This window comes from Cherax quadricarinatus, chromosome 13 (assembly GCF_038502225.1).
Source record: "Cherax quadricarinatus isolate ZL_2023a chromosome 13, ASM3850222v1, whole genome shotgun sequence".
Taxonomy (NCBI): Eukaryota; Metazoa; Arthropoda; class Malacostraca; order Decapoda; family Parastacidae; genus Cherax; species Cherax quadricarinatus.
Window position 1 is genome coordinate 34533253 of NC_091304.1, and position 26761 is coordinate 34560013.

At 39.6% G+C, this 26761-nt stretch overlaps 1 protein-coding gene across 1 annotated transcript in view; it reads left to right on the forward strand.

Moving 5' to 3' along the window:
• Arp3 (Actin-related protein 3) overlaps window positions 1-18861 on the forward strand; it is a 115580-nt gene extending 96719 nt beyond the window's left edge. The window contains exons 5-9 of the mRNA XM_070084645.1: window positions 13529-13673; window positions 13886-14058; window positions 16126-16344; window positions 16513-16596; window positions 18532-18861. Coding sequence (XP_069940746.1) covers window positions 13529-13673; window positions 13886-14058; window positions 16126-16344; window positions 16513-16596; window positions 18532-18627 — 717 coding nt within the window. The 3' untranslated portion in view covers window positions 18628-18861. The remainder of the gene's footprint in view (window positions 1-13528; window positions 13674-13885; window positions 14059-16125; window positions 16345-16512; window positions 16597-18531) is intronic.
• The last annotated feature ends 7900 nt before the right edge of the window (window positions 18862-26761 follow it).

Here is a 26761-nt window from a genome sequence, read left to right on the forward strand (position 1 = left end):
CTTTTATGCTGTTAGTACTGTATTTTATATTGTAAGGTTTAGGATAAACACTGTGTACAACACAAATAGTTGTTTATTTCCCAGAAATTAGGCATAAAAAACACGGTCGTAAGTCGAGCAGGTTGTAAGTCGGATGGTAGGTGTATCTTGCTTATATTAGATCATTGGTTGATTATGTAGTGCCACTACTTGCTCTTGTGTCTGACTGGAAGCTTGGAGGGCTGGAAAAACTTCACTGCAGAACGAAGCAATGAGGATCATTTTAGTTTGCCCACGTACTGCCAAAATTTTAAATATGCAAAAAGAACATGATATTCCAAGCATCAGAGATTGTGCTACTGAAAGAAATATCCTAATTGGGATTAATATGCTCAGGCAAGCCCATTCAAACCCCTGGACAGAAGCCCTCCAAACTTTCCTCAGCACTGGTGAACACTCCTCCAGATGGATCGAAAAAACTGGAACCGACCTCCGCATGAATCAGATACATGATCTATGTCAAGTAAGGCAACAGCGGCACTTCTCCGCTCCATGGGATATTACCCCATTCCAAACTACCATTCCTCCATTTCCCCCCAAACTACTTGTTAAATCACAACCAAAACTTCGCCTTGAAGCCAAACATGATGCCTTAAGCTGTACTGATAACTTAGTCACGCAGCACACACACTCGCAAATTATTTACGTTGATGGTTCTGTTCACCAATCCACTGGTGCAGCTGGTAGTGCTGCTGTTGTCGTACAGAGTGATGGCTTTCTTAAAGAAATTGGAGCATGCATCAATAATTGGGCCTCTACCCTTCAAACAGAACTGTTTGCCATATCCCTTGCACTGAAATGCATCTATGTATCAAGGATTGACAGTTTAATTGTAACTGATTCTCTGTCATCCATAAATGCTCTCAACTCATTAAGCATAAATTGTGGCATGCTCGTGTCAGAACCCAGACACATGTATGGTAAGATTGTGGACAGTGGAGTCAGTGCACATGCTGTGGATTCCATCTCACGTTGGTCTTCGGATGCATGATAGAACTGGTAAATTGGCTAAGCTGTATGCTTTCAAAGAGGGAGTAGATTGCAATCTTGGCTTGTCAGGTAGTAGTTTGAGAACAATAATATGAAAAGAACTTCAACTGAATTTTATTGACTTAAGACTCTGGTGATTGACACCAGTCAGTCCATCTATCATCATTCTATCATGCAGGAGGAGCCACATGTCTATGGTGCATCCAACAAAATAAGCAGACTCTTGGATGTCACTACCGCCCGGCTCCGGCTGAGTTACAAGTATCTTTGGCAGGTTAAATCACCACCACCAGATGTAGACCAAACGAAATGTAAACTTTGCCAGATGGACTATTGTCACACCTTGCGTCATTATGTACTGGAGTGCGATCAAATTAATGAATTTAGAGACAACTCAGAAATGTTCAAGAAATGGCAAAGTATTTTATCCACAGTGGTATATTACAGACCATTCTGGAGAAATACCCTGACTTTGCTCCCATTAAATAAAGCATTACCACGTTGTGTGTGTGTGTGTGTGTGTGTGTGTGAGTGAGTTTGTGTGTATGAGTTTGTGTTTATGAGTTCGTGTATGAGTGTTGTGTGTATGTGGTTGTGTGTACTCACTTATTTGTGGTTGCAGGGGTCGAGTCGTAGCTACAGTTGCTACTGGGCCCCCTCTCTCCCCGCTCCATGAGCTTTATCAAACCTCGTCTTAAAACTATGTATGGTTCCTGCCTCCACTACATCACTTTCTAGGCTATTCCACTGTTTTACAACTTTGACTGAAGAAATACTTCCTAATATCTCTCTGACTCATCTGTGTCTTCAACTTCCAATTGTGACCTCTTGTTTCTGTGTCCCCTCCCTGGAACATCCTGTCTTTGTCCACCTTGTCTATTCCGTGCAGTATTTTATATGTCGTTATCATGTCTCCCCTGACCCTCCTGTCCTCCAGTGTCGTCAGACCGATTTCCCTTAACCTTTCTTCATAGGACATTCCTCTTAGCTCTGGAACTAACCTTGTCGCAAACCTTTGCACTTTCTCTAGTTTCTTGATGTGCTTGATCAAGTGCGGGTTCCAAACTGGTGCTGCATGCTCCAGTATGGGCCTAACGTACACGGTGTACAGTGTCTTGAATGATTCCTTACTAAGGTATCGGAACGCTGTTCTCAGATTTGCCAGGCGCCCATATGCTGCAGCAGTTATCTGGTTGATGTGTGCTCCCAGAGACATGATCGGTGTTATACTCGCCCCAAGATCTTTCTCCTTGAGCGAGGTTTGCAGTTTTTGGCCACCTAGCCTATACAGTAAGGCCCTGCTTTATGGCATTTCGCCTTACGGCGTTCCGCTAATACGGCAATGTCAAATTATGACCAAAATTTTCTATACGGCAAGCGGTCTTTTAAATATGGCACCCTCCACCCGGTTTGTTTACATTTTCCGTGACCACATCTATTATGTCAGGAAACTTTCCAAAATTTCAAGTGTTTTAAAGTTACTGCATATTTTATATGTACTCTGATAATTATACTTATGTGTACCTGTACTTAAATATACTTACACACTGTGCTGGTGTGCAGGTACACATTAAAATCACTAAGTCTCTCTCTACTCATGATGCCAATACTACGTAATAATAATCACTCTTGGGCACACTAAATGTCTTATTTTACATCAATATAGGCATTTTCATTAATCCATCTATGATATTTTCCTCAAAATTATATACGAGACCCATTACATAGCATATAAACATGATACATACACTCAGAATAAAAACTGATGTAAATATGAAATTTGTTTACAAAGTAGCTGTGTAGGTAGTGTCGGAAGAATTACGTTTTCTCTAGTCAAACACTGGGGGGTAACTGTAGAAAAATATTCTTTTCGTATGCCTTTACTCTATGTATAGCAATTCACGACCCTTGTAGGTTTAGTGCTTTTTATAATAATAATAATAATAATAATAATAATAATAATAATATTATTATTATTATTATTATTATTATTATTATTATTATTATTATTATTATTATTATTATTATTATTATTATTATTATTATTATTATTATTATTATTATTATTATTATTATTATTATTATTATTATTATTATTATTATTATTTTCATTCACTCTAAAAATGGTGTGTTGCTGTTCGTTTATTCTGAACTAACTTGTACAACCTGTACACAATGTAAGAGTATTTGTATTGTGAGGTAATTATTATTAAAATAAAAAAAATATTGAGGTAAATGGTTTACAAACTCTTACAAATGGACGTGAATGAACTAAAAGTGGACACACATTAATACGCATTTCATTTCGCCTGACCAAGTGATCGTCCACTACCTGTTCAGTTTGTGTTCTTACATTGTCTCAACTCTGTATCTCGTTCTCTCTCTCGTTTACTCTTTCGTTAACTAGTTGGCTCTTATTGACGATGGCGTCTAAGGTTAGCTGTAATAAAAAGAGAAGTCGTAAGCCTCTTGCTTTAAGTGCCAAGTTAGAAGATGATGGTGTGCTATTTTGATTTTATTCAATAAACACCCTGCCACTCACCTCTCACACATTAATATTAACATTTTAAGGTAAGCAATAAGTGTACTCTGTATGTATCTTACCTTTTATTGTGTTTTTAATGCCTATTTCTATTGCTAACTTAATATAAGTTAGTGTAAACTTGTTGTCTGGCATTTATTGCATATTTTATATGCTCTGATAATAATACTTGTGGAGTCGGGTGGAGGGACAACATTACGTTTTCTCTGTTCAGCCATCAGAGAAAACGTGTATGAACCTGCGTTTGGCCCAGCCACTCCCCCACTCCGCTTTTGTTTACAATTTTCGGCATGAATTATTCATTACTTCTACCTTCGTTTATGATGGCATCTAAAGGTAGTTGTTAGAAATGATTAAATTCAGTGAACAAGGCATGTCGATGTTAATAATATGGCTCTTGGCCACAGTGTAGGTAGCCGGTAGGTGTAGCCCCGGCTACACCTACAGGCTACACCGACCGGCTACCTACACTGACTTTATACAAATAAATACTATTCACCTCTCTTCCTATATTAAGACTACACGTTTTAAGGTAAATAATGAGTATACTGTATGTGCATTTTACCTCTCTGGGATGTTTTAAATATCGTATATTAAGTATGAGACGGGGAGCCAGTGCTACCTACACCTGGGCTACCTGCACCTGACTTCCTACAAATAAGTACTACTCACTTCTCTCCCTACATTAAGATTACAAATACTTTAAGATAAGTAATGAATTTACTGTGAATGTATTTTACTTTGTGTGTTTTTAATGCCTAGTTCTATTACTAACTTAATATAATTTAGTGTAAACTTGTTATCTGGCATTTATATGCATTTATAAATAGAAAAAAATGGAGTTCTGCCTTCCGGCGATGTCTGCTTTCCGGCGACAGCCTGGAACCTAACCCGCCGTATAAGTGGGGCCCTACTGTACTCTGTCTGTGGTCTTCTTTGCCCTTCTCCTATCTTCATGACTTTGGATTTGGCGGGATTAAATTCGAGAAGTTAGTTGCTGGACCAGGTGTCCAGTCTGTCCAGGTCTCTGAAGTCCTGCCTGGTCGTCATCTGATTTAATTCTCCTCATTAACTTCACATCATCTGCGAACAGGGACACTTCTGAGTCTAACCCTTCCATCATGTCGTTCACATATACCAAAAATAGCACTGGTCCTAGGACCAACCCCTGTGGGACCCCGCTCGTCACAGGTGCCCACTGTGATACATCATTACGTACCATGACTCGTTGCCTCCCTGTCAGGTATTCTCTGATCCATTGCAGTGCCCTTCCTGTTATATGCGCCTGATCCTCTAGCTTCTGCACTAATCTCTTGTGAGGAACTGTGCCAAAGGCCTTCTTGCAGTCCAAGAAGATGCAATCAACCCACCCCTCTCTCTCGTGTCTTCTGTTACTTTATCATAAAACTCCAGAAGGTTTGTGACACAGGATTTGCCTTCCATGAATCCGTGCTGGTTGGCATTTATACTCTTGTTCCGTTCCAGGTGTTCCACCACTCTCCTCCTGATAATCTTCTCCATAACTTTGCATACTATACACGTCAATGACACAGGTCTATAGTTTAGTGCCTCTTTTCTGTCTCCTTTTTTAAAAACGGGAACTACATTTGCCATCTTCCATACCTCAGGTAGTTGCCCAGTTTCCAGGGACGTGTTGAAGATTGTGGTAAGTGGCACGCACAGTATGTCCACCCCCTCTCTAAGGACCCACGGGGAGCTGTTGTCTGGTCCCATTGCCTTTGAGGTATCGATGTCCCTTAGCAGTTTCTTCACCTCCTCCTCATCTGTATGTATGTCGTCCAACGCTTGTTGGTATATTCCTTGCTGGTGTCCCCCAAGAGGCCTTCCTGTCTCCACTGTAAATACTTCCTTGATTCTCATGTTGAGCGCCTCACATACCTCTTGATCGTTTCTTGTGAGTTCTCCACCTTCTTTCCTCAGCCTTATCACAGACTGACTGACACTGACTGACTCACTCACTCACTGACTCACTCACTGACTCACTCATTGACTCATTCACTGACTCATTCACTGACTCACTCACTGACTCACTCACTGACTCACTCACTGACTCACTGACTCACTCACTGACTCACTCACTCACTGACTCACTCACTCACTGACTCACTCACTCACTGACTCACTCACTCACTGACTCACTCACTGACTCACTCACTGACTCACTCGCTCACTGACTCACTCACTGACTCACTCACTGACTCACTCAACCAATATTTGCACCAATAACTCATTACAGTTGTGACCGGGTGTGGAAGTGTGAATTGCTCATTACTCTAAAATTTGTTCATGATTGTAGCCATGTACAGTGGACCCTCGCATAACGCTATTAATCCATTCCTGAGAGCTCAATGTTAGGCGAAATTATTGTTAGGCGAATTAATTTTCCCCATAAGAAATAATGGAAATCAAATTAATCCGTGCAAGACACCCAAAAGTATGAAAAAAAAAAAAATTTTACCACATGAAATATTAATTTTAATACACACAAACTGAAGAAGACATGCACGGTTACATGACACTTACCTTTATTGAAGATCTGGTGATGAATGATGGGAAGGGAGGAGGGGAGAGTGCTGATGGTCGTAGTGTTTAGAAGGGGAATCCCCTTCCATTAGCACTTGAGGTGTCAAGTCCTTTTCCGGGGTTACTTCCCTTCTTCTTTTAATGCCAGTAGGACCAGCTTCAGAGTCACTGGACTTCTGTCGCACAACATATCTGTCCATAGAGGTCTGTACCTCTCGTTCCTTTATGACTTTCCTAAAGTGTTTCACAACATTGTCAGTGTAATAGTCACCAGCATGGCTTTCAATAGCTGTCTGAGGGTGATTTTAATTCATAAAGGTTTGCACTTCAAGCGACCTTGCACATATTTCCTTAATCTTTGAAGTAGGCAACTTCTTCAATTTCTCTCTCCCCTCCTTCAAAGTAGTTTCCTCAGGTGTGGCCTCTTGCTGTTGAAGATGATCTAGCAGCTCATCAGCGGTTAGTTCTTCATTGTCCTCCTCCACCAACTCTTCCACATCCTCCCCATTAACCTCCAACCCCAAGGACTTCCCCAATGCCACAATTGATTCCTCAACTGGCATACGCTTCTCAGGGTTAGCGTCAAATCCTTCAAAATCCCTTGTGTCTACACATTCTGGCCACAGTTTCTTCCAAGCAGAGTTCAAGGTTCTCTTAGTCACTCCCTCCCAAGCCTTACCTATAAGGTTTACACAATTGAGGATATTAAAGCGATCTCTTCAAAACTCTCTTAGTCAATTGAGTTTCTGAGATCACTACAAAGCACCTTTCAAACAGAGCTTTTGTGTACAGTTTTTTGAAGTTTGCAATGACCTGCTGGTCCATTGGCTGCAGGAGAGGAGTGGTATTAGGAGGCAAAAAATTGACCTTAATGAAGCTCGTGTCCCCACAAAGTCGCTCTGCCAAGTCTGTAGGATGACCAGGGGCATTGTCTAACACCAGGAGGCACTTAAGGTCTAATTTAATTTCAATTAGGTAATTTTTCACAGTGGGGGCAAATGCATGGCATAACCAGTCATAGAAAAAGGCCCTAGTGACCCATGCCTTACTGTTTGCCCTCCACAGCACACACAAATTAGCTTTGAGGATATTCTATTGCCTGAACACTCTGGGAGTTTCAGAGTGATACACCAATAAAGGCTTCACTTTGTAATCATCACTAGCATTGGCACACATTAACAGAGTAAGCTTGTCTTTCATAGGCTTATGTTCTGGGAGTGCCTTTTCCTCCTCAGTAATGTAGGTCCTGCTTGGCATTTTCTTCCAAAACAGGCCAGTTTCGTCACAATTAAACACTTGTTCAGGTTTCAGTCCTTCACTGTCTATGTACTCCTTGAATTCACTTGGCGGATTTAACGTTATGTGATGCCAATGTTAGGCGAGGGTCCACTGTATAAACGTAAGTAACCATTCTTATAAGATTCATTACCTATGTAACTTGTGAGTTCATTACCTTTGTTCCTAGTTCAGCTATCAAAACGTTGGGGCCCCAGTCCCTGGACCCTTTACGTACCTCTGTAATCTGTAAATACCTTTGTAACTTGTCATGATTGCGACCAGACCTACATGGAGTTCATTACCTTTGTAATTGTGAGTTCATTACCTCTGTAACTTGCTCAGCTATCAAAACTTTGGAGTCCAGTCCCTGGACCCATTATGTACCTCTGTAATCTTTTGACTACCGCCCACAGGATGGGTATGGGGTGCATAATAAACGTATTAAACTAACAATACAATTCACTACCATGTATACATTATATGTAGTACATAAATAATTAAAATATAACAATAGAAGTAAATTATGGTAAAAAGAATGAAATAATGATTGTACATTACAGTATTATGTAGGTAGTCTATATAGGAAAGGTTTGACATTATGCCCTACTCAGTATGTCGGCAATTTTCAAAGGTTCGACTTACGTCCATTTTGACTTACAAGTGGTTGGTCGGAACCAAACTTGGTTGCATGTCGGATGGTACTTGTATTTGGCATCCTTTTCTGCATACAAGTCTATATTTAAGCTAGGGAAGTGACCCCTGAAGTGAACTAGAGTCCTTATGGAGGGGGATTCCCCTTCCAAACAATAACCTCTCTTCGCGGTCTCCTCCTCCCTGTCTTCCATTCATCAATAACAGCATTCAATAAAGGTAACTGTCATGTTGAATGTTCATTCTTTTGTGCATGTAAATCTATCTTTAAGGTAAAAAAAAAAAATTTTTTTTTGTTGATACTTCTGGGTGTCTGGAACGAATTAATTGGATTTACATTATTTCTTATGGGGAAAATGGATTTGCAAATCGTCAGTTTCGATAATAGTCACATTCTCTGGAACGGATTAATTGTGAAAAACGAGGGTCCACTGTATAAAAATATATAACATATCCCTCCAAACTGCCAATATCCCAAACCCTTCCTTTAACCCTGTCAGGGTCCAAGGCCCAAATCTGGAGTCACGCACCAGTGTCCAAGAATTTTCAAAAAAAAAATTTGTTATATTTTCTTATGAAATCGTAGAGAATCTTTTTGTGAAGGTAATAAAACAAAAAGTACGAAATTTGGTGGAAAATTGACGAAATTATGCTCTCGCGAATTTTGATGTGTCAGCGATATTTACGAATCGGCGATTTTGCCGACTTTGACTCCCATTTTAGGCCAATTACATTATTCCAATCAACCAAATTCTTAGCTATTTCACTAGTATTACTTCTATTCTATCGATTGAGCACAAGAAATCGCCAAGTCAACTGTTTCAACTACAAAATAAAGTGATCGGAAATTGTTAATTTGGTCAATTTAACACAAAGTTCAAAATATTCCAATTTCAAAATAGGGTCCAGAATGAACAATGTAGGCATTCCTGGCACTAAACTAACATTTCCTCTGTTCATTAGTTATGTTTTGAGGCTTTACAAATAAATTCCATTTTGATTTTTTATTCACATAATGAATTTTTATTCACACCAAAAAATAGAAGATTTACTGTTATGCAATACTGTAATAATTGTATAAATATCATCACCATATTTGTGAATGTATATTAGACCCACCAGCTGACGTGTATTAGACGTGTGAGGTCGTTTGTTTACTCTTGAATATCGGCAAAAATTTAACATTTCCGCTACTTTGAGCTCAGTTTCAAGCCATGTCCAATGTTAAAACCAATCAAAATCATCTCTATTTCTGTAATATGTCTTCCATTCTATCAAATGAGACCAAGAAATCGCAAATACAACTATAAAAAACATATGAAAAAACACTGCAAAGTTGCTGTTTTAATCGAAAAATCATGATTTCATTTTTTTTCTCTCATTATACACAGTGTGCTGCAGGATCTGTTTTATGTGGTGCACACATACCACATAGATGTATTCTCTCATATCTAGGCCCAAATGTACCACTCACAGTTTATCAGAGTGAGCTGAGCTCATGGCGTAGATCTACGGTTTGGACCCTGAACGTAAAGCCGTAGATCTATGGGACGGACCCTGAAAGGGTTAAAGTGCATGCATTGTATTTCCCATTTCCAGTACTCAAGTCTGGCTATATAAAAATAACCAGTTTCCTTGAAACACTTAACTAAATATTACCCTGCTCACACTCCAACAGCTCGTCAGGTCCCAAAAACCATTCGTCTCCATTCACTCCTAACACACTCACACGCATTTGCTGGAAGTCCAAGCCCCTCGCCCACAAAACCTCCTTTACCCCCCTCCCTCCAACCTTTTCGAGGACGATCCCTACCCTGCCTTCCATCCCCTACAGATTTATATGCTTTCCATGTCATTCTACTTTTATCCATTCTCTCTAAATGATCAAACCACCTCAACAACCCCTCTTCAGCCCTCTGACTAATAATTTTATTAACTCCACACCTAATTTCCACACTCTGAATTCTCTGCATAATATTTACACCACACATTGCCCTTAGACAGGACATCTCCACTGCCTCCTCGCTGCAGCGTTTACAACCCAAGCTTCACACCCACATAAGAAAGTTGGTACCACTATACATTCATATATTCCCTTTTTTGTCTCCACATATACTTCAACACACCACTCGCCTTTTTTCCTCCATTTCTATTGTTAATCTCATCCTTCATAAACTCACCCGCTGACACGTCAACTCCCAAATATCTGAAAACATTCACTTCTTCCATACTCCCTCTCTCCAATGTGATGTCCAATTTTTCTTTATCTAAATCGTTTGATACCCTCATCTTACTCTCATCTATGTTCACTTTCAACCTTTCACACCCTCCCAAACTCGTCCACCAATCTTTGCAACTTTTCTTTAAAATCTCCCCTAAGCACAGTATCAACAGCAAAAAGTAACTATATCAACTCCCATTTTGTATTTGATTCCCCATAATTTAATCCCACCCCTCTCTACAACACCCTAGCATTTACTTCTTTTACAACCCCATCTATAAATATATTAAATAACCATGGTGACATTACACATCCCTGTCTAAGACCTACTTTTACCGGGAAGTAATCTCCCCCTCTCCTAAACACCCTAACCTGAGCCTCACTATCCTCATAAAAAATTTTTACAGCATTTAGTAACTTACTACCTATTCCATACACCTGCAACATCTGCCACAATGCTCCCCTATCCACTCTATCATATGCCTTTTTCTAAATCCATAAATGCAGTGAAAACTTCCCTACATTTATCTAAATACTGTTCACATATATGCTTCAATAGGTAGTAGGTTGGTAGACAGCAACCGCCCAGGGAGGTACTACCGTCCTGCCAAGTGAGTGTAAAACGAAAGCCTGTAATTGTTTTACATGATGGTAGGATTGCTGGTGTCCTTTTTTCTGTCTCATGAACATGCAAGATTTCAGGTACGTCTTGCTACTTCTACTTACACTTAGGTCACACTACACATACATGTACAAGCACATATATACACACCCCTCTGGGTTTTCTTCTATTTTCTTTCTAGTTCTTATTCTTGTTTATTTCCTCTTATCTCCATGGGGAAGTGGAACAGAATTCTTCCTCCGTAAGCCATGCGTGTTGTAAGAGGCAACTAAAATGCCGGGAACAAGGGGCTAGTAACCTCTTCTCCTGTATATATTACTAAATGTAAAAGGAGAAACTTTCGTTTTTCCTTTTGGGCCACCCCGCCTCGGTGGGATACGGCCGGTGTGTTGAAAGAAAGAATATATGCTTCAATGTAATCACTTGATCTACACATCCTCTACCCACCCTAAAACCTCCTTGCTCCTCTGCAATCCTACTCTCTGTCTTACCTCTAGTTCTTTCAGTGATAACCCTACCGTACACTTTTCCTGGTATACTCAGTAAATTTTTTCCCCTATAATTTTTACAATCTCTCTTGTCCCCTTTCCTTTTATATAAAGGAACTATACGTGCTCTCTGCCAATCCCTAGGTACCTTCCCCTCTTTCATACATTTATTAAACAAAAATACCGACCACTCCCTCACTATATCCCCCCCCCTCCTGCTTTAAGTATTTCAGTCATGGTCCCGTCAGTTCCAGTTGCTTTACCCCCTTTGATTCTACGTAATGCCTCGCACACCTCCCCCACACTCGCCTCCTACTCTTCTTCACTCTTAAAAGATGTTATACCTCTCTGGCCAGTGCATGCAATTACTGCCTCCCTTTCTTCATCGACATTTAACCCTTTCAGGGTTTCGGCCGTATTAGTACGGCTTACGAGCCAGGGTTTTGACGTACTAGTACGCCTAAACTCTAGCGCCCTCAAATCTAGTGAGAGAAAGCTGGTAGGCCTACATATGAAAGAATGGGTCCATGTGGTCAGTATGCGCGGTATAAAAAAAATCCTGCAGCAAAAAACTACCTGTTTTTGGATTAAAACACTGACTTTGCACTGCATTTTCCTATGGTATTTATTGTTGTATTCTAGTTTTCCTGGTCTCATTTTATAGAATGGAAGACATATTACAGAAATTGAGATGATTTTGACTGGTTTTTGCAAAGAAAAGTAACTTGAAATTGAGCTCAAAGTAGCAGAAATGTTTGATTTTTACCAAAGTTCAAAAGTAAACAGATCATGCTATGCGTCCAATTCACGTCAACTGGTGAGTCTGATATTCTTTCACAAGTGTGCTGATATTATTTATACATTTCTACACCAATGCAGTAGTCTACATAACAGTAAATCTTCTGTTTTTTTTTTTTTTGTGAGAATAAAAATTCAAAGTGGAAAGCAAAAGAATGTAAGAGGGGCCTGGGGACATGACTAATGAACAGAGGAATTGTTATTTTAGTGCCAGGAATGTCTTTCTTGTTTATTCTGGACCCTATTTGGAAATTGCCATCTTTTGAAATTTGTGTGAAATTGGCAAAATTGCTAAATTCTGACCACTTTATTGGATAGTTGAAATCGGTAAATGGGTGGTTTCTTGTACTCATTCAATAGACAAAATAGAGTTCTAGCGAAATAGTTATGATTTTTGTCGACAAGTACACTGAATTGGCTGAAAATAGGGCCCAAAGTGGGAAAAATCGCCGATGCATAAACATCGTTGAGACCGCTAACTTCGCGAGAGCATAATTCTGTAAGTTTTCCATCAAATTTCATACTTTTGGTGTCATTATGATCAGGAAAAGATTCCCTATCTTTTCATAAGATTTTTTTTTTTTTTTTTAAATTTGGCTGACCCTGAGAACAAGTCTCTGATTGGGCCTGTTGACCCTGAAAGGGTTAAAAGCTCCTCAAAATATTCAAGACATTTACCCAGTACCTCCAGTTCCCCATCTACTAACTCCCCTACTCTGTTTTAAGCTGACAAATCAATTAGTTCCCTAGGTTTTCTTGTTTATCTCCAAAAATTTTCTTATTTTCATCAAAATTTCTTGACACTGCCTTTCCTACTCTGTCATCTGCTCTCCTTTTGCACTCTCACCACTCTCTTCACCTTTCTTTTACTCTCTATATACTCTGCTGTTCTTATAACACACTGCTTTGTAAAAACCTCTCATAAGCTGCCTTTTTCTCTTTTTTTCACACACTTTACTTCATCGTTCCACCAATCACTCCTCTTTCCTCCTGCACCCACCCTCCTATAGCCACAAACTTCTGTCCCACATTCTAATACTGCATTTTTAAAACTATTCCAACCCTTTTCAACTCCCCCATTACTCATACTTGCACTAGTCCACCTTTCTGCCAATTGTTGCTCATATCTCACCCGAACTTCCTTCTCCCTTAGTTTATACACTTTCACCTCTCTCTCTTACTTGCTGTTGCCATTTTCCTTTTGTCCCATCTACCTTTGGGATAAGCCATACCTCTGATATATGCAGTATGTACTGCTAGTTCATATTATAAAATGCCTGCTGACTTTCATAGAGCAAGAGGTACAATATTATAACACAAATGTTTATGATATTTTAATACCTTGTATATTTTAGGCTGACGGATATGTTATTGGAAGCTGCATCAAACACATTCCAATTGCTGGCCGAGACATTACCTACTTTGTTCAAAGCTTGTTGAGAGAGAGGGAACCAAATATTCCACCACAAATGAGTATGGAGACTGCTAAGGCTGTGAAAGGCAAGTGTATTTTTATTACACTTTGTTTTTAACTGAATGTAGCTATATACTGGAATATTAATGAAACAATTTTGAATTTGTGATGTTTAGCCGTCATTAAGGCATTCATTTTCCTGGATCAATATTTTTAATTTGGGATTAAAAGAGTTACTTTATACTACTGTTTTCGTTTTATTCTTAAATCTGTTACTTACTGTTGTGGTTATTTACAGAGAAATTCAGCTATATCTGCCCAGATATTGCAAAAGAGTTCAACAAGTATGATAGTGACCAGTCAAAATGGATCAAGAGATATGAGGGAAAAAATCCAGTAAACAACCAGACCTTTGGTATTGATATAGGTTATGAACGCTTCCTAGGACCCGAAATCTTCTTCCATCCAGAGGTATTAATGTTGACAAGTTTAGGTATACTACTGTAGTAGATTATTAGACGATAATTATCTAGGGAAGGCGCTACCTTCCTGTTGGTTGAGCGAGAAACAAAAGCTTGTTATATGTCATGCATTGGCAGACTTGCTGGTCCTTTTATTTAGTCTTATTATTAACATGACACTTAAATTTATGACTTCTTTCAATTGGAATGCACTTAACCTTTATCTTCCTATGGTTTTTCAGTAGTTCTTATTCCTGTAGCATTTCCTTTCCAATATTCCTGAGAAAGAAGGTTTATTTTTGCTGTAGTTATGCTTGTAGTAGATAAAAAAGCTGGAAATGAGTTTTTACTCCTTTTAATTCTATACTCTTACTATTACAAAAAAAAAGTAATTTTTAAAGATGGTAGGTTTACTCATTTTGTAATAGAGAGTTCGGGATACATAAATACACGTTAAAATAAATGAATCTTTAATATTATATAAAAATCAATCTTTGGTCTAGAGGTATTTGAACTAATAAACATCTGATAATATATACAGGTTACAATAATAAATTATAATTAGCATTTTACTAAAATAATAAATAATAATTCGTGACCCTACACAGGGTACAACTCTCTTGACACTACTGTGTCACCATATATATATATCTATGCTAAAATAATAAATTATATGTAACATTTACAATAATAAATTAGTCAACTCTGTGTCTCACGACACCTTAATGACGCTCCGTGTCTCGCACGACACTTATCCATGGTGTGTTGTGACGCTCCCTCTCAACTGTCACTTGACACCCTTTCTTCCGTGTAATGACGCTCCTGCTCAACCGTGTCCACTAGACACCCTTTTCTCTGTGTCACACGACACTCCTACTCCCCGTGTCACACGACACCCTTTTCTCTGCATCATACACAATATCTCTACTGTGTCACTCTTGACACCCTTGTCTCTGCGTCGCACACTATCACCCACAGCGTCTTTCTTATCAGAGACCAGTCACATGACACTATTCATTGTACACTACAACCAGGCCATCTTCAGTGTCACACCACACCCTTTTCTTCTCAGTGTTCCACTACGGTCCTGTAGCATATCTCAGTGTTCCACTCCATCATACTTCCCTAAATGTCACACTACGGTCCTAGCCCAGTTCAGTGTAACACTCCAACCTTTTCTTCATGTAATGTCCCACTAAAACAACATCAGATGACTCCGGCCCACAGTTGACCAGCGTAGGTGGTGAGTCCGCAGACATCACCTGTCCTGTAAATACTCTCCAAGGCCAGTAGAAGTACACCGTAAAATGGTCTGGTGAGTACTATCTACCGCCTTCAAGACCAATTGACACACCGCAAGGTGGTCTGATGAATTACTAGCAGAACATGCTGCAAGCTCACTGAGTGCGGCCGTCAAGTAACTGAGGCCATCAGACTCAGTGAGCTGCGGTGAGCGGCTCTTCTAAACTCAGTAGAAGCCAGTAGAATACCAAAAGATGGGCAGGAGAATATTCTCTACTACCAGTAGATCTATACTGTAAGATGTTCTGGTAATTACTGCTTAGCTGCGTACCTTGAGGTGTTCAGGTACTTAATGCTCTAAGGCCGGCTCAGCAGTCCCCACAATGGGTTTGATGATGTACCCAATGGTACTGCCGGCCGGCAGGTTAACTATTTAACCGCTAGTTTGGCAGGGGGCCGTAACACTTACTAAATAGAAAAATAAGGAAATTATGTACTTGGGCTGTCTGGGTATCATTGCATATAATATGAATACTAGGTAGGAATAAAAGTATCACAACATTGATGTAGATACAGCTTTTCTTACAAACAAATAATTACAAAGTCAGTGCATGTGAGCTATAACCACTCTTCTTCTTGGCTACAGTATTTTGACATGTCTAAATGGCACATTGTCAGCAGCCATTTAACTTTATAAGTACAGTACAATGTATATTGTAGAAAAAATAAATTATCAAATTGAGACTGAAGAATAAATTACATTTCTGAATTTTAGCAGTGCTATCAGAAGGCAATTATTTCCAGGTTGTCATTTTGATGTACACTTTAATTTCAGTTTGCCAATCCTGACTTTACGATTCCAATCAGCGAAGTTGTAGACAATGTGATTCAGAACTGTCCCATCGATGTACGTCGCCCTCTCTATAAGAACATTGTTTTATCTGGTGGATCAACTATGTTCAAAGATTTTGACCGCCGCTTGCAAAGGGATGTAAAGCGAATTGTTGATGCTAGACTGCGAATCACAGAACAACTTAGTGGTGGCCGCATTAAGGTGTGTTCTAGTATTAAGCTACTGTTCTGTATAAATTTTTATTATTTTGTGATTTCAGATATACTGTGTTTATTCATAATGTTTTTCCAGTTAGAAAAATTCCTGCTTTAGCTACTGGAAAAAGGAGGACTTGTTAACATTTATAATTGTATAATTATTTATTTTCAGCCCAAACCCATTGATGTAAATGTTGTTGCACACAAGATGCAGCGTTATGCAGTTTGGTTTGGTGGTTCTATGCTTGCATCAACTGTGAGTATCTTTTATGATTTTTTTTTCTTCAGAATTTTTGTTGCCCATGTGTAAAGTAATGTGGTTATTTTGTAACTTGTATAAGGCCCTCACTGATATCTTAGTTCCACATTTTATCCAACTGTTACCTAGATGAATAAAATAGATACATTATATACAGTGTAGAAAATATACAACATACCATGTATGTATACATATGAATAAAATAGATACATTATATACAGGTAGAAAATATACAACATACCATGTATGTATACATAGCTTTATTGTATATATAGTGGTGCCTTTATATTCAAGGAAGTTACTTTCCTGGTAACTCTGAGATTATCTAAAAATCTGTGAAAGTACTCTTGACCACTACCAGAATACAGGCGGAGACTGCTTATGTTGGCCATCATCCTAAGTAATACACTGCTAATTACATCCTTCACAGTTGTAGATACAATTTAAAATACCTGCAGAATCATCGAGATGAAGCAGGGATGGGAGGTAGTATGAGAGAAAAATTTGTGTGGGGGTTGCACCACAAGTGAACCACAGTAGCACCCTCATGCATAGAAGTTAAACAGCTAATTTGTGTGTTTTAAAAGATGTTGAAATTTTGTGAAGGGGGATTGCATTTACCTGTTTAAGGTTGGATTAAGTTCAAGCTCCTGGTCCCATCTGTTAACTGTGGTGATTGAGCCCTGTTATATCTGTTTTCAAACTGAGCTTACTTTGTTGTATCAGTGCTCAGCTCATTCCATTTTATTCACTTGTACATTGAAGAAATGTTTCCTAATATTCCTGTGGTTCCTTTGAGGATTCATTTTCCAACTATTAATGAAAAAACTTCCTTTCCTCTCCTTTACAAGTGACCTCTGTGAGGTGCTCTTGATCCAAGGAATTGGACATAACTTCCCTTTGCTTGGATCAAACATCTGTGCCTCTCATGTTCCTGGGTGCTGTATGATCCCTATAGGTTTAGTACTTCCCCTCATTATTATTATTATCAAAAAGAAGTGCTAAACCCACTAGGGCCATACAGTGCTGCATGCTTCCCCCATGATTGCAGTTATATAATACAAACTAAGGGAGAAGGTGAAGATTTTGTCAAGACTTGTTACATTTGATAAAAAAAATTTGTAACAAAATATTGGCCATTTTCTTTGAAATGAGTGATGTTGATTATATTGCTACATGCCAACAGATGAGTGTGCAAAAAATTAAACGAGCCATAGAATAGATGAAGGGGTGGGGGAGGTAGGTGTACTCACTTAATTGTGGTTGCAGGGGTTGAGTCATAGCTCCTGGCCTCTGGTGTGTTGAAGTGTCTGTGGAAAAAAAAAAGTTTATCTATTGAGGCAAAAAGGGCAGCGAGCCAGAAATTGAAAGGAACTGTGTTTGGGCATGTAGAGGATGAAGAGGGATAGAATGATGATTGCTGCAAATGTGGGTGGAAGGTTGAATGGTTAGGGGTCACCAAAGGAGTAGTTGGAGGGAGAGGGTAAAAGAAACTTGGAGATTTACGGGGTTGAGCATCCAGCATGCTTAGACGAGCATGTTAGGTAGGAGTGAATGGAGGTAAATGTTCTTTTGATGCATATGCTGTTGGAATGTGAGCAAGGTAACTGTGAAAGGATTCAGGGAAATCAGTTAGCTAGCACTGCCCTTCCCACCTGGAGGTCACTCTGAAAGAGGGGGTGGGAATGTTAGTGAGAGGGTAATTTTAATTGTGATGTCAGCACGCTGTTGGTGAGAATGATTGAATAATGGTGGATGTTTTCTTGGGTCACCATGCCTTGGTGGGAGGGAGTGCTGTTAAGGTAAAGACTAAAATATTGAATGTGTTGTGCATACTGAAATACTGGTTACTTTTGCACTGCTTGCTTTTGCAGTTGATGTAGACCTGTTTGTAATTGGACAACTAATGATCTTTAATGTTTGTTCTTGCAGCCTGACTTCTACCAGGTGTGTCACACGAAGGCTGAGTACGAGGAGAAAGGACCGAGCATCTGCAGACACAATCCAGTGTTTGGTGCCATGGCATAATTATGGATGGAGATTATTTGTTCAGTCAAATAATGTATTTGAAATGTTTGTTGAAGAGAAATTCTTGGAATATTAAGGATTACTTTGGGTAATCTGGCCTTGTTGTTGAAGTGTTGTGAATTTGAGAGTATTTGTGAAATTGTTGGAGTGAATGTAGTAAAGAATGTGCCATTGTAGTGAAACTTGTTACTCCCGAGTCAATTTCTGTATATATATACATACTCCCATATGTTTTGAAGATTTTTTCTTTACTTCCAGTGTATGAATACCTTGGCTACTACATGTTCTTAGTGTGTTTGTGTAATGCCAAAACATTTATTATGTTTTAAATGAGGTAATAACCATTTCATTAGCCCTTGTGGCTTAGCACTTCTTTTTGATTATAATAATAATAACCATTTCATTTATTTAGTATTACTGTTCATTACGTAGACCTGTTAAAGAAGATTGATATAAATTAGTTAGTCGAATACTTTTTTTTTATCAATAATTCTTTTCTTGATGATGAATTAGGTGCTCAAGTGAATAGATGAACCTATAAATAAAAAAATTGATTTTCTGTTCAAGTGAAAGGTAATTTGTTTACTGTACTTGCCCATAAATTTATGCTACATATATCTGCTGTGGGTTGTTAATTAATTTTTTTGTAAATGGTAAATTCTAGTTTCCTTCATGCATGTAGCATACTTCAATATTTTTTTTTTTTTTTAATGCCTGAAGTAAAGTACATGATAATTAGTGATTGTTAAGAGAAATTGGAAATTAGGAAGTGATACCAAACATGACCTTTGGGCATATCATTGAATAGGAAATATTTACTACATGAACATTTATCTCTTCAGGCACGGATATAATTTTACTAATACATGTATATTCTAGGGATCTTTCAGTCAGTAATATATGAAACTTACAGCTTCATCACCTAGGGAAATATTTTAAGCGTTGTGGGTTGCAAATCATTCTGTACAATAATTTAGTTATGAGCCTTTTTTTCTATAAATCTTTCTTTCAACACACCGGCCGTATCCCACCGAGGCGGGGTGGCCCAAAAGGAAAAACGAAAGTTTCTCCTTTTACATTTAGTAATATATACAGGAGAAGAGGTTACTAGCCCCTTGCTCCCGGCATTTTAGTCGCCTCTTACAACACGCATGGCTTACGGAGGAAGAATTCTGTTCCACTTCCCCATGGAGATAAGAGGAAATAAACAAGAATAAGAACTAGAAAGAAAATAGAAGAAAACCCAGAGGGGTGTGTATATATGTGCTTGTACATGTATGTGTAGTGGGACCTAAGTGTAAGTAGAAGTAGCAAGACGTACCTGAAAACTTGCATGTTCATGAGACAGAAAAAAGGACACCAGCAATCCTACCATCATGTAAAACAATTACAGGCTTTCGTTTTACACTCACTTGGCAGGACGGTAGTACCTCCCTGGGCGGTTGCTGTCTACCAACCTACTACCTAGGTTTTCTATAAATATACACTTCAAAATTTGTTTGTACGTGTTTGTGTACCAATTTACCTGGTGCTTCAGTTCCTTGTTTCTGCACTCTATCAGCAGTGATGGCATAGCAACATTGTTGTATTAAACATACTGATCCATGGATCACAGTTTCAGTAAATCACAAATGAAATATTGTACCCAAGTCCACATTGTGTGAGGAAAGTGTCGTAAATTTAGAATAAAACAAGTTGGGAGACAGTGCATGAAAGCTACTACCCATAATTACACATTCCCTTGTCTTTAGCAGTCATGTACTACTACGGTTGTATTTTGAGAAAGTTGTGTAGTGCATGTATTATAATGAACAGGGAAGTGCTAAACCTGTAAGATTATACAGCGCAGGGGGATGTGGAAGGTATTCAGGTTCAATTCAGGGAACTGGAGCACAGATCCAATTCCCTAGATCAAGAGCTCCTCGCCAGCATCAAAGAACCTTCCTTGAGGAGTGAACGTATAATCTTCACTTTGGTGCAGTTGTTGAGGATTTTGTGGGTCACTATAGCTTAGGCTGTATAAAAGTGTATTGGCCACAGCTTTAAGTTCTACCCCTTAAGCAACAACCACCATACTTCCCACACTATTTTATTACAATACTACTGCATTTTTTCTTGGAAAGCATTTGAGAAAGCAATACATCTTTAGCATGTTTGGATGGTATAGGTATGGGGAGTCACTTTGTTTGATACAATTTGGTAAGGAAAAGTATTTTTTTTTTTTTTTTTTTTTTTTTACCTATGTTGAAGGCAGGTGATGGTGGTGGTAGTTGATACTGCCTACCCTGAGTTTGTATGGTTGTTTTACAGGGCCACATTAATCTTCTCCACACATTTGTATATAAACAAGCAGCAGCAACCAGAATTTAAGGTAAGATAAAGTTCTTTAATTTGACTTTATAACTTATTTTCAGAGAGCATATAATTTTGGCTTACAGAGCAACTATCATGTTGCCATACAAGCTGAATGTAAATTCATTGTTGCTGTAACTTTGCTAAAATTAATCTTGCGTCACAAAATTAATGTTTGTCGTTTGTTAAGTAATCATTGGTGGTTCATAGCTAAAATTAGTGGAGGTGCTACTCCAGACAATTTTTAGCTATTGTTTTAATATTATGTAAAATGAAACAAGCATATAAAATAGCTGGAAGTATGATAATCATCCCATTCTACACTTTACCAGATTCAAGAATATGGTACATGGTTTTTAAGCACAACACATGTCACTGACTCAAAAAGAAACACTACCTTACACTTGCACAACAGGGTTGGCACTGCATCAGTGACAGTGCTCTCTTTACCTATTATGCAGCATCTTGTCTCGGACGTGCGCATGCTCACAACAGCCATACACCGAATCGCTGGAACTGTGAAGTGCACAGTTCCGTACAAAGATTTTTGTAATTTTTTTCATGTACTAGAGTGGAGTGGAGTGACTTTCATTAGTTTCATTTTTCTTGAAATACCAGACGTATACTGTGAATTTCATATAACCTGTAGTTACCAGCGGTCGCAATATACACTACGAGAAGCAATTATTACTACAGAAAAAGCGTCTTTCCTCCAAAATTTCCACCAGTCAACTATAGTGATAATATAGCATTTATTGTGGTGGAGACGGGAAAAAAAAAATAGAAAAGCTAGATACAGCGATTGATAAACAAGGGTTGAGGTCGACCGTTCGTCATTGTAGGAGTTGCCAGCAGTCACCGGTTTCTTCAACACGCAAGTTATACTTTTGTATCAATCAAATCACATATTACTCGGGTAGATAATTTCCAGTAGATCCTTCATGTGTTAGCTCAAATCACCGACCAGTATGTTTTAAATAAGTGACCCACTGATCAGATCAGATCGACTGGTCCGAACCCTTGACTGGTCCGAACCCTTGACTGGTTTCAAACGGTTTCGTTGGACAATAAAGCAGACTGTAAACGGATGGGGTTGTAGGCGCCCTTATAAACACAAACTTTCTTCTTTCAACACACCGGCCGTATCCCACCGAGGCGGGGTGGCCCAAAAGGAAAAACGAAAGTTTCTCCTTTTACATTTAGTAATATATACAGGAGAAGAGGTTACTAGCCCCTTGCTCCCGGCATTTTAGTCGCCTCTTACAACACGCATGGCTTACGGAGGAAGAATTCTGTTCCACTTCCCCATGGAGATAAGAGGAAATAAACAAGAATAAGAACTAGAAAGAAAATAGAAGAAAACCCAGAGGGGTGTGTATATATGTGCTTGTACATGTATGTGTAGTGGGACCTAAGTGTAAGTAGAAGTAGCAAGACGTACCTGAAAACTTGCATGTTCATGAGACAGAAAAAAGGACACCAGCAATCCTACCATCATGTAAAACAATTACAGGCTTTCGTTTTACACTCACTTGGCAGGACGGTAGTACCTCCCTGGGCGGTTGCTGTCTACCAACCTACTACCTAGGTATAAACACAAACATTAAATATAAATCAGGAACGTGCACGGTAAGCTGTCCAGTATACAAAAACGGTTAGAAACAGAAATACAAATAGCTAGAGCTTCATTTAAGGAGGTTATTAATAGAATATTCAAGAGGTTGCTAGTAGAATTGCAGTAAATCAACCATTCAAATCATTATGAAGCTGTGTGTAGTCTGTGGTCAGTCAAACAAACGGACTTCCACATGGGTAAATTGTCATTTTTGTGGAAATTGGTGTCACGCCCCTTGTGCAGATATCCAAGAACTAGCTACAAGCAGTGTTAAAACAGGGAAGTGTTTTTGGGTATGCCCAAATGAGATAAATCTGTGGACTAAAATCACAAGGGTATTAAAAGAGGACAACATCAAAGCTGCTTTCATAGAAAACCTGGAAGCTTTCTACAACAGATGGGAACATAAAAAGTCTGGGCTGAATGGTACTGCCCTTGATACTGGCCATGTAGTCAGAAACTGTAAGGCTGGAGATGAAGTCCTGGTAGTCAGTAAATGTGGGGCTGATAGTGCTGTCCTGGGAGACAGTAATGGTGAAGCGGGAGGTGCTGTCCTGGGAGACAGTAATGGTGAAGCTGGAGGTGCTGTCCTGGGAGACAGTAATGGTGAAGCTGGAGATTTTGTCCAGGTAGTCGGGAATTATACGCAGGAAGGAATACATATAAATGACCTCATAGGGGACAGGAGCCATAGTAGGGAAACAAGTGTAGTCAAAGATAAGATAAAACCAATATTGCAAACTAGAAATACCACAGGAAATAGCAAACAAGAGGACTCCACTAGCAATAGTGAGGATATATTACCAAAAACAACTGGTGGGAGCTCCATTGTTGGTGCTAGGGAGGATAGAAGTAAGACAGGGAAACATGCACCAACAGGGAATACAGTCACAGAAACCCAAGGCAAACGGAAACCAAGCCTGTGCACATACTATGCACTTGGTATCTGCTGGCATGGGAAATCTGGAAAAACAGATGGGACGTGCAACTATGACCAACCTAGAAAATGCCATGCCCATATGACAACAGGAAAATGCAAACTCCCTTCCTGTAAGCTTTTTCACCCTGAACTGTGTACCTCTTCAGTACAGGAAAGACTGTGCTATAACTTAAATTGCCAGGCATACCATCTAAAGGGGACAAAAAGATACAAAACATCCAGGCCATGGGAAAACCTGGGTAGCCACAGCCACTCAAGAGGGAGAGGTTTTTTAGTGCCAGGAAGGAAAAAAAACTGGCAGGAAATGGCAGAAATCGTACACCAAATCCAGTCATTCCTGGAGTGGAACCACAGTCGATGGCCTCCACTCCAAACCAACAGATACAGATACTAATGCCGGAAAAAAAATCCCCCCCCAGTACCAACAATACCACCAGTCCGATAACATTCTTCTTTGCAAATATACAGGGTCTAAAGCCAGCAACAAACAACAAAATACCTTTCATCCGTGGACTGCTTGCAGAGGCAAAGGCAATGTTCGCGGCTTTCACTGAGACCCACATAAAGGATCACTTGGACAACGAAATATGGATCCCAGGTTACAACCTATACAGATGTGACAGAGTGAACAGGCAAAAGTGGGGGGTTGGCCTGTACATTGCAGAGTCACTTGTTTGCACAGAACTGCTTAATGCCTCAAATGATGTAGTGGAAGTTTTAGCAGTAAAGGTCGAGAACCAAAACCTAGTCATTGTGGTAGTCTACAAGCCTCCGGATGCAACATCCTAGCAATTCCAGGAACAGCTGTTAAAAATTGACCACTGTCTGGAAAATCTTCCAGCTCCTGCACCCAACATCTTGCTCCTGGGGGATTTCAACTTAAGGCACCTAAAATGGAGGAATATAGCAAATAATATTGTTGCAGTAATAACACCAGGAGGCAGCTCTGATGAAAACTCACACTCGCACGAGCTTTTAAATCTCTGCACAAAATTCAATTTAAACCAGCAAATAATAGAGCCTACTAGACTGGAGAATACACTAGACCTCATCTTCACTAACAATGATGATCTGATAAGAAATGTCACCATATCAAAAACAATATACTCAGATCACAACATAATTGAGGTTCAGACATGTATGCGTGGAGCCCCAGACCGACATAATGAGACTAGTCACGAGGAAGCATTCACCAAATTCAACTTCAATAACAAAAACATAAAGTGGGACCAAGTAAACCAAGTCCTAACCGATATAAGCTGGGAAGATATACTAAGCAACACAGACCCCAACTTATGCCTAGAACAGATTAACTCGGTGGCACTCGATGTATGCACAAGGCTTATTCCTCTACGAAAAAGGAGGAGTAGATGTAAAATAGAAAGAGACAGGCGCTCCCTTTACAGGCGACGGAAAAGAATAACAGAGCGGCTAAAAGAGGTCAATATATCTGAAATGCGTAGGGAGACACTGGTCAGAGAAATAGCAAGCATCGAACTTAAGCTAAAAGAATCCTTTAGGAGTCAGGAATCGCGGGAAGAACTAAAAGCCATAAATGAAATCGAAAGAAACCCAAAGTATTTCTTCTCCTATGCCAAATCAAAATCGAGAACAACGTCCAGTATTGGGCCCCTACTTAAACAAGATGGGTCCTACACAGATGACAGCAAGGAAATGAGTGAGCTACTCAAGTCCCAATATGACTCAGTTTTTAGCAAGCCACTAACCAGACTGAGAGTCGAAGATCAAAATGAATTTTTTATGAGAGAGCCACAAAATTTGATTAACACAAGCCTATCCGATGTTATCCTGACGCCAAATGACTTCGAACAGGCGATAAATGACATGCCCATGCACTCTGCCCCAGGGCCAGACTCATGGAACTCCATGTTCATCAAGAACTGCAAGAAGCCCTTATCATGAGCCTTTTCCATCCTATGGAGAGGGAGCATGGACACGGGGGTTGTCCCACAGTTACTAAAAACAACAGACATAGCCCCACTCCACAAAGGGGGCAGTAAAGCAACAGCAAAGAACTACAGACTGATAGCACTAACATCCCATATCATAAAAATCTTTGAAAGGGTCCTAAGAAGCAAGATCACCACCCATCTAGAAACCCATCAGTTACACAACCCAGGGCAACATGGGTTTAGAACAGGTCGCTCCTGTCTGTCTCAACTATTGGATCACTACGACAAGGTCCTAAATGCACTAGAAGACAAAAAGAATGCAGATGTAATATATACAGACTTTGCAAAAGCCTTCGACAAGTGTGACCATGGCGTAATAGCGCACAAAATGCGTGCTAAAGGAATAACAGAAAGTTGGTCGATGGATCTATAATTTCCTCACTAACAGAACACAGAGTAGTCGTCAACAGAGTAAAGTCCGAGGCAGCTACGGTGAAAAGCTCTGTTCCACAAGGCACAGTACTTGCTCCCATCTTGTTCCTCATCCTCATATCCAACATAGACAAGGATGTCAGCCACAGCACCGTGTCTTCCTTTGCAGATGACACCTGAATCTGCATGACAGTGTCTTCCATTGCAGACACTGCAAGGCTCCAGGCGGACATCAACCAAATCTTTCAATGGGCTGCAGAAAACAATATGAAGTTCAACGATGAGAAATTTCAATTACTCAGATATGGTAAACATGAGGAAATTAAATCTTCATCAGAGTACAAAACAAATTCTGGCCACAAAATAGAGCGAAACACCAACGTCAAAGACCTAGGAGTGATCATGTCGGAGGATGTCACCTTCAAGGACCATAACATTGTATCAATCGCATCTGCTAGAAAAATGACAGGATGGATAATGAGAACCTTCAAAACTAGGGAGGCCAAGCCCATGATGACACTCTTCAGGTCACTTGTTCTATCTAGGCTGGAATATTGCTGCACACTAACAGCACCTTTCAAGGCAGGTGAAATTGCCGACCTAGAAAATGTACAGAGAACTTTCACGGCCCGCATAACGGAGATAAAACGCCTCAATTACTGGGAGCGCTTGAGGTTCCTAAACCTGTATTCCCTGGAATGCAGGAGGGAGAGATACATGATTATATACACCTGGAAAATCCTAGAGGGACTAGTACCGAACTTGCACACGAAAATCACTCGCTACGAAAGCAAAAGACTTGGCAGACGATGCACCATCCCCCCAATGAAAAGCAGGGGTGTCACTAGCACGTTAAGAGACCATACAATAAGTGTCAGGGGC